This window comes from Typopeltis vanoorti, chromosome 8 (genome assembly GCF_054136105.1).
Source record: "Typopeltis vanoorti isolate ZY-2024b chromosome 8, IOZ_Tvanoo_1.0, whole genome shotgun sequence".
NCBI lineage: Eukaryota > Metazoa > Arthropoda > Arachnida > Uropygi > Thelyphonidae > Typopeltis > Typopeltis vanoorti.
This window is the reverse complement of record NC_143556.1, coordinates 110180890-110196932: the sequence shown is the minus strand read 5'-3', so window position 1 is coordinate 110196932 and position 16043 is coordinate 110180890. Positions and strand designations below refer to the sequence as shown.

The window sequence follows — 16043 nt, the reverse complement described above, 5'->3', positions numbered from 1 at the left end:
TCACCATTTAGTCTTGAGAAGGATAAAATTGAATTTCATACTGAAAAGAAGAACATGTAAGAAAGTTTTAAAATGATTAAAAGTTGAGCAGCTGTCAGATACAAACTGTAGACTAAAAACACAACCGTTATTCAAAAAAAAAAATGAAAGCTTTTGAGAACAGGAACCAAACCTTACAGATTTGGTGTGAAAGCCCTGAAGAAAACATTGATTCAGCCAGAGAGAGACATGTGGTGAGCTGCACTGCATAGTTCCGAAGGCCTCAATAGAGCGACGAAATCCGGATAATCAGAGTAGAGCTCTCATAGTACCCATATATATATATATATATATATATATAAGGAAATAAAACTGCATGTGAGAATTACATTAGTATTTCCCTACTGAGTGTTACTGGTAAGATTTATGCAAGTATACTTGAGAAGGATTGTGGAAGAGAAGCTTGGTGTAGAACAAGCTACATTCAAGCCAAATAGAGGATGTCAGATCAGATTTTTACTTTATGACAAATAATTGAGAAATCATGGGAATATAACAAAGATCTGTATTTAAGTTTTCTAGATCTGGAAAAGCATATGCCAAGATGCCAAGAGAGAAGCTATTCAAAATGCTACAGTTATATGGTGTCAATTGGGCATTATATCGAGCAATACTTAGTCTTTATTTGAGTTGGAAGGCAGTAGTTAGAATTGAAGGAAGTATAGGAAGATGGTTTAATGTTAAATCTGGTGTCAAGGATTTACATTTTCCCCCTCTGTTATTCATTACCTATATAGATCACATTATGAAGGAAAGTGGTATTAAACATGATATCAAAATTGGAGATGTTCTCAGCTCTTTACTGTATGCAGACGATGTTATACTCCTAAATAAATTCAGTACAAGTCTGTAAGATTCCGTGACTAAGCTCAATAACTGTTGTAATAAATTTATGAAAATCAGCAATAGCAAGAAAAAGATAATGAAAATAGACAGAAGCATTGAAAATGTTAACTATATTGTGAATGGAGAACCTATAGAACAAGTAAAACATTTCAGCTACTTAGGTATGGTTTTTAGTGAAGATGGTAAACTGAATATGGAAATAGACAACAACATCAACAAAACTAGTATGGTAGTCAACTCAATAAATTTATATGGAATAAGAGAGAGAAATTGGTCAAAACACTAAATTAGCTGTATACAACAGTGTTCAAGCCAATTTTAACTTATGGATCTGAGCGCTTGGTCAGAAGTTAAACACTTGACCAAAGACTAGAGACTGCAGATATGAAGTCCTGAGAAAGATTAGGAACATGAACAGATGGTATCAATGGCAGTATCATATTAGAAATGAGTATATTAGGAAAGAATTTGACATTGTTAGCATCCAGGAATATGGTGAGGTGACTTAAACAGAATGAGAGAGGAAAGATTAGCAAAACAAGTGTTCTCTGCCATGTTGGCAAGTAAAAGATCCAGAGGAAGACCAAGATATAGGTGGATTGATACAGGAAAAAGTGCCTTAGAAAAGAGAAATAGAAGATCTGTTAATGTAGTCTTGACAGGTAACAAATTGATTTGTAGGAAAATTGTAGTTAGGAAGTTAGTAATGATTTTCACAAGGTACTATCATATCCTATACACCCCTTGAGGGTACATGTCAGGAATTTGATGATGATATATATTCTGCTCCCCCTACCCCCAATTCTCCCAAACGGTTGCATTTTTTCATTCTTGAATGATAAGTTGAAGGAATGGCATGGAATATATAGTAATGGCTTCTCCTTAAACCATACACATGAAGGATTTTACAAGTCCTCTAAGAATTGTATATTTGGTAGTGTCCCTTTCCATACCACTGCTATTATACTCTGACTGGTTGCAGAATAACGGTTTTTAATTACCCAGCAGCATCCCAATGTTGTTTGCATTTCAATGAGCATTTTGCATCTATGTATTTATTGACACGTAAACATGTCAAGTCTAGTACCACTGGTTAAAGCTATATCTCTGAAACAGTGTTGGATTTTTCAGTGTTAAATACAACTTAAAACATTAGGCATAGTGTATAGATACTAGAAATGAGGAACGGGACTTTTCTCTCTGGAGTTGAAATCCATGGTATTTGGTCAATCAAATTCATTCTGGCACCATAGACACTTAGCCTTTCTTTTAGGAGGTGGTGGAGTGTATTTACATCTCAATCTTTGCTTATATTGGTTCACTCTTAGAAAATCCTCCAGTTGATGGTTTAATTCTTGGTGTGTGTGTTTGGGGGCAGGGGGTATAACCAGGGTTTTGCATACTGTGAACAGACATTCTGTATACACTCAGAACATGGTAAACTGTCAATTTAATTGGCATTTTCATCATTCAAGATTGTCCAGTTAGATACAGTCATAAGTTCATCTTGGTTATCTATCAGGAAGAATATTTACAACCATTTCAGATGTGTGAACTTTGAGTATAAAGGGATACACCTGTCTACGAACAATGTCAAGGATTCTGTTACATTCAAATGTCATTCATGTACCATGAAACATTTTTTTTTTTAAACATTTGCAAGAAAACACTCCTATATCACTTCAGCCAGTCAGCAGTGTTGTCACCTGGTAAGATGTATCTTGGTCCTACCATCAAGACTTAACAGCTGCTATAATTTTCTACAGTATGGCACAAAATACAATACTGAATAACTATAACAGTATATATTATGGAGTAAATGAGGTTATTAGCAAATAAATAAATATATGTTTACACATGACAATGATATGTATATCCACAACTTCCAGTGGAATCTTGGTCGAATGGACATCTTGGAGAACAAGGGTTGGGACATCTGCTGAACATTATGCAATTTTATCCCTTAGTTCATCAAGGTTTGAAGGCAGCTCATGGGGGAATAACCATACCTTCACCATACTCCAGATGAAGGCATCAAGTGATGTGAGATTAGGAGAACACAAAGGGTATGAGAATTAAGTGAACCACAAAATGAGCCTCCCAGGGAAGTATTCTGATAAATAGGCTGGAACCATGTGATGTGATGTGACAGGTTGCTCCATCCTGTTAGAATATCTGTGCACGAAATGGAATGTTTTTTGCATGACACATCCTATGCAAATCGTGGGTGCACGAAACAAACACATCCTCGATGTAGCGTTTGCTATTCAAATCATGGTTATACCACCGTCTTCAATGAAATCGGGTCCAAGAGGTTTCTCTTGGACAAATTCAGGTCTCAAGAAACCTGTAGGTTCGTCTGTTTACATGACTTCTTACGTGGAAATGCGCTTTGTCTGAGAATGTTATGGAGGAAGGTGGGTCAGTGTTTAGCAGTGTAAATTGCTGTTAATCACTGACCCACCTGAATGACATACAAAAGGGCACCCATCTCCTTAAGGATTGTACTTTGGAGATTGTAATACTTGCTCCATCACATGCCTATGATTCTCATTTTGTGTTAATAGTTCGTGGTCTCCACAAATGCCTTTTGCATTGTGGCAGAAGATTTCTGGTATGTTGGAACCTCTCAGTTAAGGCAATGATGACACTACTGCATGGAACACACTTACAGAAATGGCAGATAAACTGTTTGCAAACATGTCATAGGCTTGGACCATTTGCTCTATCAACTCCGTATGTACAAAAATAATGCTCAACACTAAACATCTTTTCTTCCAACATCAACACTATTGCTACAGCTAAACATAATGGTGTAGATGCTACACGTGCTCTTCTGTTAATGTGCATGCAGTCAACAGTTTTCCTCCAAATTAATCTTATTTTTCAAGATTCTAATATTGTATATTTCTATTGTTTAAGGCCCTTTTTACTATCAATCCATCTACATCTTGATTTTCCTTTGGGACTTTTCTCTGCCAACATGCCGAAGAACACTTGTTTCCCTAATCTTCCTCTCCCATTCTGTTTAAGTGAATACCACCTGAGATTAGATCTGCTAACACATTTCTAATACATTCAATGGCAAGTTCTTTACTAATATCTTCATTTATTTCCATATTTAATTTACTATCTTCACTAAAAATTTTTGCTTGTTCTATAGGTTAAGCATTCAGGATACAGTTGATGTTTTCAATGTTTCTGCCTATTTTTTTTCATTGTCTTTATCTTTTTATTGTTGATTTTCATACCAGATGTATTACAAGTTATTCAATTTAGTCAGGAAATCTTGCAGACTTGTACTGGATTTATTCAGAAATATATCTGCATGGCATGAAGTAAAGAACTAGGATTAACATCAACAATTTTGAAATCAGATTTAATACCACTTTCCTTCACCTTATGAAGGAAAGTGGTATTATATTATATAATGAATAACAGTGGAGATGATGTACACCCTTCTTGCACACCTGATTTTACTTCAAACCATCTTCCTGTATCTCCATGTCTAACTGCTGACTGACAGCTTAAATAGAGACACCATATAACGGTAGCATTTTGAAGAGCTTTCCTCTTCGCACCTTGTCATATGGACTTTTCCAGATCAACCAAACATAAATACAAATCCTTGTTATATTCCCATGATTTCTCAACTATGTAGTCATAAAGTGAAAATCTGATCCTGACAACCTCTGTTTGGCCTGAATCTAGCATGTTCTTCACCAAGCTTCCCTTCTACAATTTTTCTTAACTGTTTCTCAAGTATAGTTGCATGAATCTTACCAGGAACACACAGTAGGGAAATACTCTTGTAATTCTTGCATTGATTTATTTCCCTTTTTATAGGTGGGTACTATCAGAGCTCTACTCCAATCAACTGGAATTTGACCCTCTGACCAGGCTTTCTGAATTATGCAATGCAGGCACTGTAATACTCTTATACCTCCATATTTGAGCATTTCTGGTCGAATTTCATCTATTCCAGCTGCCTTTCCATATTTCAGGTGTGTGATAGCTTTTTCTACTTCAAGTATGGATATTCCTTTTGGGAGTTTTCTACCATCATGCCTGTTTCAAGCAGTCTTTCAAAGTAATTACTCCAGACATCTAGAATATCTTTATCATCTCTGATTCATTTTACAGTACTCTTTCCTCTATTTCTAAGATTTTTTCAATAGCCTCCAGAATATTTTGTCACCTTCCTGATATTTATTTTCTATGTTCTTACCAAAATCTTCCCATGACTTTTGTTTAGTTAGTATTACACGTTTCACTTCCTTTCATTTTCTCTGTTTGCACAATCTGACTTACTTACCAAGAACTTCGATATGCTTTCTTCTTTAACTTGAGTCCACCATGGAGTTATGATTTTTCTATCCTTACAGACAACATCACCACAGCCTTTCTGGCTGAATCAATCAATATTTTCTTCAGGATTTGCCATTGAATCTCCAAGGTTTGGTTCTTGTTTTCAAACTCTTTCATTTTTTTTCAATAATTATTTTTAATTATTGAAGAAAAAATTATTGTAGACTGAAATAATTATATTTCAGCCTACGGTTCACCTCTGAAAGCTGCTCAACCTTGATTTGTTTTGAAACTTTCTTAAGTACTTCTCTTCAATATGAAATTCAAATTTTATCCTGTTCAAAACTAAACAGTGATCACTTCCTATTTCAAATTCTCTGTATACTCTTGTGTTCCAAACCAGTGGGAAAACATCAATCACTGAGACTTTTTCTTATATTTTGCATCTTTTCTTCATGTGAATTTGTGCACATTTTTATGTTGGAACATGGTGTTAGCAATAACTAGTCCTTGTCCTGAGCAGAAATCTAGCAGGTACTTACCATTATTATTAACTTTGTGCTTTTCTTTAAATTTTTGCAAAACATTTCTATATGTCTCGGAATCATTTCCTATTAATCTGTTTATATCTTGAACAAGAACCAGTTTTCATTGAGCCAGCTGCTTTGTGTAATGCCTCAAAAAAAAAAAAAAAAATCCTTCATTTCTTCCTTGGAAGAAATGGAGGAATCTTCCCGCCTTCTGTGGGATTTGATTAACGTGGCAAAATTAATTGCAACAATCCCTTTATATACGTGTCAAGAGTTTTGATTAACGTGCCTTTAAATTTACTAAAATTCCATCAAATACGATATCATTACTACAAACCATGGACATGGGCATCATTGCAACTTTCAAAGCTATTTTAAAAGACATTCTCAAAGGCAGTAGGAGAAAATGTGATTAGGCTCCAAGAAGTTTGTAAAAATTTTAACATTAAACACAATTGAAAACATTCATGATTCGTGGGAGCAAGTGTCTTCTAGTTGCATGAGAGCTGTTTGGAATAATTTTTTGCTAGATGCACTAATGACTTAGGTGGTTTTCAAAATCCTGTGAACAATGTGGTTGAAATAATCGTTGCAGTTGGTGAAGACCTAGTTTTGATGTGTTGATGCAGAAGATGTTAAAGAATTATTGGATTCAAATTCAAAAGATTTCAGTCACAACGATCTTGAAATTGAACAATAACGCATATATGAAGACAACGAACAAATGGAATGTGAAGATGAGGTTCCAAAGGAGATAACACTCAAAGAACTGGATGGAATATTTCGCAGTTTAGGATCGTTTAAGCAACAAGTAATGGATATGGATCCAGATGTTAATCTAAGAATGCTTGTTTGCCAAGGTCTAGAAAGTAATTTTGCTTGTTATCGTAGAATTTATGCTAATACGAAGAAAATTAAAACTGTTCAAACGACTCTTGATAACTATTTTTTTGATAAAAATTGCTATATCTGATGTAGGTACAAGCATTTATTAAACATTTATTTTGCATTCATTTTTTATCTTTCCTAAAAGAGTACCATATAAAACGAATTATTAATACAGTAATGGATCATGGACAAATTGCAATTTTTACCATTTGATTATTATATTTGATTAACACAATTTTGATGTACGCGGTAACATCAAGGGATTATTTAATCGCGTTAATCAAGGGATATAGTTCGCCCACCGTTTCCAGGTCCCTGCTTCGCGTCTTTCCAAGAATAGTCGATTCATGCTGAAGGGGAGAAAAAAATGAAGGACGTCCGAATTGGTCGCCAACACGCGAAATCACGTGCTTTATAGGTAAAATTTTCCAACTGTTATACAAGCAACATAGTTAACTACAATAATCATAAAAGAGAAGTTAATTTTCCGACCGGTAATAATAAGCAACTCATCCCACTATACGGACTGATTACCCTATTATCGGAATGGCTTCTTCTTTTTCTGAGATGCGCAGAAGTGTCGAGGGACCTCAAATCGGTGGGCGAACTATACCTGTACAAATAAATCTTTATCTAGTTCCCCATTTTAATATTTGTCCACATCACTACTTGATGCTGCCTGCCATTCAAGAAGATTATCCTCATACTTCGTGTTGAATAGTGTATAACATTTTATATTTGTTGCTTAGAAAGATCTTAGCTGTTCTTGTCTTATATGTTTCAGTTCACACCTATTATGTTGATCTGGTACTTATCCAGTTCTTCTGCTAGTTCCATTTTTTTTTTTTTTTTTTTTTTTTTTTTTTTCCATTGATGCTTCTTACATTGATAGCACCAATCTTGAACTCTGATGTTGAGTTGGGATGTGTTCTGAGAATTGTTCCTTTAGCTAGTTCCCTGGCAAAAACAACAATATCGTGTTTAAGTGGGCAACGCCCAGCCAGCACGAAAGTCTGTAATGTTGTATCATCCTTTTACATTGTGGTTTAAGCCAGTAAGAATACAATTTGGTAGGCTAAATCCTAAATTGCCAGTCCATCCTCTTTTGTTCATTATCCAGGTAGATACGTAACAGGATGCACTATGAGAAGGTAAGAATCAGACATTAGGGTCGAAGCCCAGTGGAGATCTCCTCTGAGTTATACAGGTTTGACCCTAATGCCCTCCCCCCAATCATTATAATCATGATATATACATCCTCAGTTGGTGTACAGGATAACTATGAGTGCTGCATGATAGTTTATTATTATTAATCTGGTTGTTAAAACTCTAGTACCCTAAGTTAGTATCATATTTCAGTTTTCTAAGTTATCTCTGATTGCCATGAAAGATTGTCTTTTTACCTTTCCTATCTTTTTCCAGCATCTTGACAACAACACCTGTTTTGTTAACCTTCCTTGAATGCTGACAATGTCCAATTCCTTTATTATGTTGCTTTTTAATATGATGCCATCTGTTCACTCCCTTGGTATTTCTCAAACTCTAATTTTTGCTTTCTTCAGTCCTTCATTTAGTCTTTATTTCTAAACCAACTTCTACATCTACAAGTTAAAATCATTTTCTGCATACTACTAGTGTTTGAGCTAATTTCTCTCTTATTCCATATAAATTTATTCACCTGGTGCCTCACCATTCCATTTTTGTTTTTATTGTTTATTTCCTTATTTAATTTACAATCCTCACTGAAAATTGTTCTAAATAGCTGAAATATTTTACTTGTTTTACAAGTCACCATTGTTCATCTTTACTTCACCTATCCTATCCTATTCCCTCAGCCATACAGCTGGTGGGGGTAGCTATATGCTACCATACTAAGGTGGTGATTATGAGCAAGGTGGTTTCCTGTTGCTTTCCTTGCCATAGTATATTTTATGACTGTAGCCACGTGTGTTCACGGGATTGGTTTGCATGTTTTGAGGGATGAAAAACCCGAGTTACCAGGAGAAAATAGCCCTTCACTTCCGTATGAGACTAGTTAACTCACCTTTAGTCGAAAGATACCAGATTAAGGTTCCTCACGTTACTGACTGGAATCGAACCCAGGTCTTTCTGACCAAAGGGCTTTGTCTTTACTGAGTGAGTTATGGAGGCTCTGTTTGCTTCACAATACAAAGAAAATTAAATTACGAGGGTGCTGAAAAGTTTTGATAATCACCATGAAGGAATTGAGGCAGAATGATGTAACTTACACATTATTCTACATATTTCCTACAAAGTGTTATACACTTGTTACAATGCTGCTGCATTATTTGCAATCCTTTGAGAAAAGCGTCTTTCCCTTGCACAAACCAGTCCTCAGCTGCAGATATGATTTCATCTGTGTTAAATTTTGTTCCTTTCAAGTGTTTCTTTAGATTTGAGAATGGGAAATAGATGTGGCCAGGTCTTGCGAATAGGGTGGACGAGGCAGAGCAAAGCCCAAGTTGCGTTTCTCTGAGTTATACAGGTTCTAAATTGAGGCAGAATGATGTTTTGAGGGATGAAAAACCCGAGTTACCAGTTGTTGGGTTTCATGAACAGGTGCATTGTCTTGCAAAAGCAGCATGCCTCTGCTGTTTCGCAAGGTATTTTTCCTCAAGTACCTCCTTCAGTGCTGTTAAATAAACTGCTGCTATAACAGTTTTCACCTTTTTTGAAGTACTTGGTAAGAATTACACCATCCATATCCCAAAAGACAGTGGTAAAGGCCTTCCCTGCTGACTTTTGGGTTCAGAACTTCTTTGGCCATGGAGAACCTTTGTCTTCACTCCATTGACTATTGTTTGGTCTCTGGATCATAGTGATAAACCCATGTTTCATCAACAGTCACAATACAAGCTAAAAAATTTGCACCTGATTTCTCAAAATGATCCAAAATCCCTTGAGGTGACATCACATGTTCTCTGTTTTGGTCAGCATTCAAACATTTGGGGACCCACTTTGCTGAGAGCTTCTGCATGGCTTGATGTTGGTGGATAATGACTCCAACTTGTTCCCTGGATATCCTCAGAGTCTTTGCAATGTTTTTGACTGGCATTTGTCTATTATCAAGGATCATGGCATATATTGCATTGATGTTTTCAGGTGTGATCGCTGTGGAAGGTCTTCCCGACCTGGGGGCATCTGTTGTCTCAGGATGTCCAGTTTTAAATTTGGCCACCTATCTGGCACCTCTTGGATATTCCGGGACACAGCCTCCCTAAAGCCTTAAAGTTTAGTGAATCTCAGTTGCAGACTTTCCTTGCAGCATGAAAAACTTGATGACAGCCTGCACCTCTGTGTCTTCAAATCTTATATATCCTAAAAGGAAAAAAAAAGAACAAATTATTACAATTTGATGAAACACGGGGTTAATGGGTTTGAGATATGTTCTTTCTTGTAGTTATATCAGTTGCTTTAATGTAATTTTTTTGTTCTAAGTGTTTATCAGAACTTTTCAGCCCCCCCCCCCATATTTAATAAATTCTGATATTTTGCTGGTTTTACCTAGCATCTTATTGTGACTGACAGCAGAAAGAACTAAAGTCTTAATTTATGGCACCATCTAAAGCATGGTCTGCTAGTTCTGACTTGCCATAACAATGGTGGTATTGTGTTTATTATATTCTTCAAGATGGATGACAATGGATCATCAAGAGTTTCTGTTCATAGTAATCCTGGTTGCAAGTACCCAGATATTTTGTGTGTTACAGAAGTGTCTAGCAAGTTAAAAGGAAAGATCTACAAAAGGTAGAAAGAATGGCAGTGAGACCTGCCAGATGAGCAAGAGATGGGAGAAGAGAATGGACAAAGCAGAAATGAATGCTGAGACTTGCAAGTGGAATTACAAGATTGGACAAGATCAAAAACGAAAGAAGTAGGAAGAGACTTAAGCAATGGCGAGTGGATGGCTTGAGAGGGACCTCTAAGACCTTAGATTAGAGGAGAACGTGACATTAGACAGAACTGAATAGTTCTAAGGCAATTCCAAAATCAGAACTCATCTAAGGTGGTATGGTCACTTAAATAGAATGGCTGATGGCAGGATAAAAATCTAGAGAAAGTCTGAGGTCTAGTGAATTAATGTTAAGTGCCCTCGAAGACAAAAAAAAAAAAATTGACAATATTGGAGACCTAAGAAGTAACAGAATAATTTGGAAGAAAATTCTTTATAGTAAGGTAATAATTATGTGTCACTATCACACAGCCAACTTGCACTATAGCAGAATTGTGGGGACCTGACTGCTTTGTTACAGTGAATTTCCTGCAGTACTCAGTTGTTTCTATGGAGTTTGGTCATTACTTTTTCATTTAATAGTGAGCAAGTTTATTATAATTGTGTTTGCTATAAGAGTTTACACCTTTTGAGAATTTGTATCAGTAATTGATGATGATAAACCAAGTGCTTTTGAAACATTTATTTATTTTATGGATTTAGTTGATTGTCTTCTGCTATACTCTAGTTATCATTTCATGTTATATATCTTTATTAATAATTTCTTTAAAAATCCAAAGAGATGCATGTGTGTGTGTGTGTGCACACACATTATTTTTTAATTTATTATTATTATTTTTTAAAGGCAAAAGTAAACAACTCAAGCCAAATTGGTCTTGGTCTTACTCACAGGCTTAGAGATGGTAAGTTTTTTGTTCCCGTTATTTGCATGGATTTTATAAAATATACAAAATTTCAGTCATTTAAAAAAAGAAAGAAATTGGCATGTTCTTTTGATTCCTTAATACCCATTAAATATTCTTATATATTCTTAATATTATATATTCTTAAATATTAAATAAGCATGTTACTTTTTTTTTTTTTTTTTTAAAGAAATATCAAAATTACAGTTGTTCTTCGTCTGGATGATGAAATTAGCAAAGATTTATTGATTCATAGTGGTTAGCATATCCTCTTTCCATGCCATAGGCATGTATGTTTGCAATTGTTCTACTGACTGTGTTGAAAGGATATCTGCAACTCGACCACTCTTAGCTGAAGAATTTACTCCTAAAAACCCAGTGAAGTACAAGAATGACCATATGACACCTGTGAATTGTTCTAACCAAAAAATGTCAGGTCATTAATAAACTAGTAATAATCATTTGTGATTATCAGTGATAATATTATGCTTTTTTTTTATTGTGTAGTATGCATTATAGCAACAATAACACCTGCTATGAGTTGGAGAGCAGTAGTTTGTTACTCATTTCTCTTGGTGTATGTATCACCAAACCTATGATTTGCTATTGGCTTGAGGTTTATACCTAATAGCTTATCAACTAGATATAAAAAATGTCTACAAAATTTGTGAGATAAATCTACTATGGTTTCAGTTTTAGAAACCAATTAATTGCTGAAGTAGTGTAATTATTTTGTATGTTTTTTTTTTCTTCTTCTCCTCCCTCCAATACCCATTGCAAAAATAAAAATAGTGAAACATGTAAGTGATTCAGAGAACCCCCACCATAATTCTAAAGGGATTATCTAAAAAAATACTTTGTATTTTGCCCTTGTAAGCAACTTAAGCTGTGGTTATGTATTTTTGCATAGAAGAAAAAGGTGGATAGCTTACTATATGAAGATCTAGTAATCTTGATTCTGCACAATATTTATTCCAGGTGGATAGCTTACTATTCTTCATATCTTCAGAAAGGTTGTAAACCTATCATACATTAGTACTGTAGGTGAGGTTAAAAATAAGATTATTTGGAAACTGGCTCGGAGACCATGCATGGAATGCTTTTCAGGCCACTTCAGGTTTCTACTAAGCATTATGATAGTTTCACTAGACTGTGTGAATCATCTACCTGAAGGTATATACAATTACCCAAGCCATATTGATATTCAAATTCGCTTTGGCTTAGATATTTGTAGATGTTCATAGGATTTCCACTTTTTGACTGCTCTTGGTCAAAATGGAGAGATTCTATGAACTTTATCAACCAGACTGGCAAATATAATTTGTTTTTAAGTTATTGTTATGAGTAATTCTCCCCAGGAGACTGGAATAAATTACCCATGCCAGTTATGATGAGCAGTAGAATCATTGGTGTACAAAAGAGGTAGAAGTAGGATTAAACAAAAGCTGTGGCCATTGGCAAAAGACAGAAAACATGACTGCTGCTTGGCATGATTTGAATTTTTGCCTTTTATCCTTTCAAAATCAGTTTTGGGTGCTTTGCCAATTTGTTTGTAACAATTTCAAGTTTTAGTTTAAGGGGAAAAGAAAAATTAAGATTTTGATCATCTATGATGTGCTTGATTTTTCTCTTGGGGAATCAAAGCTGGGGGGTTGGGGTATAGTCAAGAAAAAGAATTAAAAATTGCACCTGGCATGTCATTCTTATAATGACAGCAGCTATGTGAATGAGAGAAGAAATAAACACTAGCATATAATTTGCTTTGTATTTGCAGGATTTGTTTGAAGTGGTCAAAATTAGCAAGTAGAAATTTTTTTTGTGGGGGGGGGGGTGTATGATATCATTAGGCACAGAAATTTAATGGAATGAATACAGCACAAAGAAATAATTAAATAGCAGGTTTAATCATTCTGATATTTTGTCTATCACAGAAACAACTTCACTTCAGGAATACAATAATAATAATAATAAAAGTGTAATAGAAAATAATAAAAATTGTAATAACACACCCCTTTGTGCTGTATTTGTTCCATTAAATTTTTTATGTGTAAACCATTACCCAAGCTTAAACATGCAATCATTAGGAATAACAAATGACTTAGCATGTGTATATACTGGCCCACTACTGGGAAAGGAATCTGATTTTAACTCTGAACTTGTCATATTATCAAAGTTGGATTTGAGAAAGTTGATATGTAAAAGAAGAAAATCAAGAAATTCACAAAAATGGGTGGTGCTCATGAGTAAAAGGTATTTTAACCAAATGTCACAACCATGGAGATTCAAAGTTGGACACTTTCTGATGAAGTATTGAAGAGCAAATATATACACAAGTACTATATTTTTGAAACAAAACCATAGTGATGTGAAGAAACTGAACATTGTAAAATATGGTGCAGGGAAGAAAAAAAAAGTACTGAACTTTGACAGTTTAGTGAGGTTGGTTTGATAGAAGGTGGACTTAAGCCAACCTCACCTTCCTGCATTATGGCCCATTTTCAAAAATTGGACTCTGGTAAACCTGACCTGGAGGGGGCCAGGTTTGATTCGTCATGGAAATTAAAATAAGCTAGCTTTATTGATTGACTGGATGTTCTGTCTATTGACCAAGCTAAGCTGAATGTCACTGAAACAGTGCTTTATGTTACTGTGTTCATACAGTAAATATCGGTGTTTTTCCACATCTTTCTTATTGGATGACAGGTGTGGCTTGAGAAAGGTCCTTATTAGCCTTAAACAGGGTTTGTCTATTTTCTGATCCTTAGGAAACTTATAACTGTACTATAGGGTTATAATTTAGCACAGAAATATAATTTAAAACATATACGTTTGTCTGTACATGCTGCAGTTTCCATAATTATTGACTTGCAGATTAAAAATTTCTATTTAGATCAGTGAATAATTATACTCTATGATTCTTGAGTTATGATTTGTGATCAGAAATATTATTTCAATCTCTGTATGGCAATAAGAGAAGGTGCCTTGTGTTGAACTGTATATTAAAAACCATGATTCATTTTTTTTACTGGTAATGGCAATTTGTTCATTTAATTGGTTGCACATGCTTGAATAGAATTTAATCTTAAATTTTTTTTTAAGTCATATTTCCAAATGTATTTGGAGTTATATGAAATTTAGCCAGGACCACTGTAGATCAGTTTGTAATGATAGTGCCCTTTGGTTGGAATGACCTAGGTTTGAGTCGTTATCTAAAATGTGAAGATCCTTCAGCATAAGCTAGAAAGCAGACTTACGCAAAATTTCTTTCTCTAATGTTTTTGGGGGTTATAGGATGGCATCACTAATTGGTATGAAACATTAATTTAAAATAGCATGTTAATTGTGCATTGAATATATTAATCATTGATAATTTAATGGTTCTCTTTCTAAAGTGTATTTACCAGGTGTAAGCAGCTGTCGTTCTGTTATGAAGTAAGATTCAGTTGGAAATTGTTACATTTTGTTATTTAAAAACATTTCATAAAATAATTTGTTCATTAATAGTGTATCTAACTAATAATGTTGATATTTTGTGTTTCAGGACTTCAGCTGACATTGTCTGCCATGTTAGATGGCAAGAATTTCAATCAGGGTGGACACAAGCTTGGATTGGGATTAGACCTTGAAGCATAAAACCTTTCATTCATTGTGTAGCAAAATATTTAAAAAGAAATTTGGACCTCCAACTTTATCATAAAAGGGAATGAAAGCAATTTATGCAGTGTTTTTAGTTTGTTTTTATTTCTGTCTTGAAATTTGCTTAGCATCTAGTTGAGGGAATTTCATCTAACAGTATCAGATGTAGCTGACAGAACAATTGGGTCTGTAATAATGTAATTCTCCAGAATAAAGTGATACAGCCTGGAACATGTTTGATTTTCAGCAGACTGTGTGAATGTCTGCAAGATAATAATTTATCTTCTCAAGTGTGCACTTGGAAGAACAGCATGAGGAACCTTAAACCATGATTGTTTTTTTTATATATATTAATGATATATATATTTCACTAGCAGGATTTCCCCCCCCCCCCCTGAAAACTTGGGTTTTTCATCACACACATACAGTTTGACCAGAAACTGAATTTTTCACTCATTTTTAATTAAATGAAGATTGAATGCACATGTGGTACTTAATGTGCAAACTTAATTAAGAGTGGTTAAAAATCAATACTAATGATAGATCATAGAAATTTTACTGTCAGTGTTTTAATTCATACAATTGTAAAACTGATTACATAAAACAAATGCTATTAATAAAGTTTTACTTTAATATTTGCTAAAAATTTCCAGTACAGTTTTAAAATTAACAAAAAATTACAGCTATACATGGAAAAGAGATTAACAGCCTGCAAAATTAGCATAGACAGCATTGATTCTAAGTCCTAAAATGGCTAGTAACAAAGGTGTGGGTGGGTGAATTAAGATTGAGTGTTAAGTAATACTAGTTATCATAATGGAATTAAAGTGAAGTCTTCCACCTATCAAAATTTGGAGAGTGTAGGAATATATCAAATTTCTGATTTGTACCCTCATATAGTGTAAAAGATCATGATGTTAAAAATGAAACTTAATTATGAGGGTGGTCTGAAAAGTTCTCGACCTAACAATGAAAAAAAAAATTTATAATTTCAAAGTTATTTTTATTTTTCAACATAATCTCCCTTAAGACTAATACGTTTATTCCAGCAATGCTTCAGAGCCATTATCCTGTCCCTGTAGTGGTTCTCAGTAAGATCTGCAAAATATCCTCTACAGCTGCAATCATCTCTTGATTCGA

General features: G+C 34.5%; 1 protein-coding gene across 2 annotated transcripts in view; it reads left to right on the top strand.

The window, feature by feature from the left end:
- The window catches only part of LOC150104282 (non-selective voltage-gated ion channel VDAC2-like), a 142761-nt gene extending 127627 nt beyond the window's left edge, over positions 1–15134 (top strand). For both annotated transcript variants that reach the window (XM_090396885.1, XM_090396884.1), the window contains 2 exons: positions 11210–11267; positions 14809–15134. In XM_090396885.1, coding sequence (XP_090253011.1) covers positions 11210–11267; positions 14809–14900 — 150 coding nt within the window. In that variant the 3' untranslated portion in view covers positions 14901–15134. The remainder of the gene's footprint in view (positions 1–11209; positions 11268–14808) is intronic.
- Positions 15135–16043: the final 909 nt, after the last annotated feature.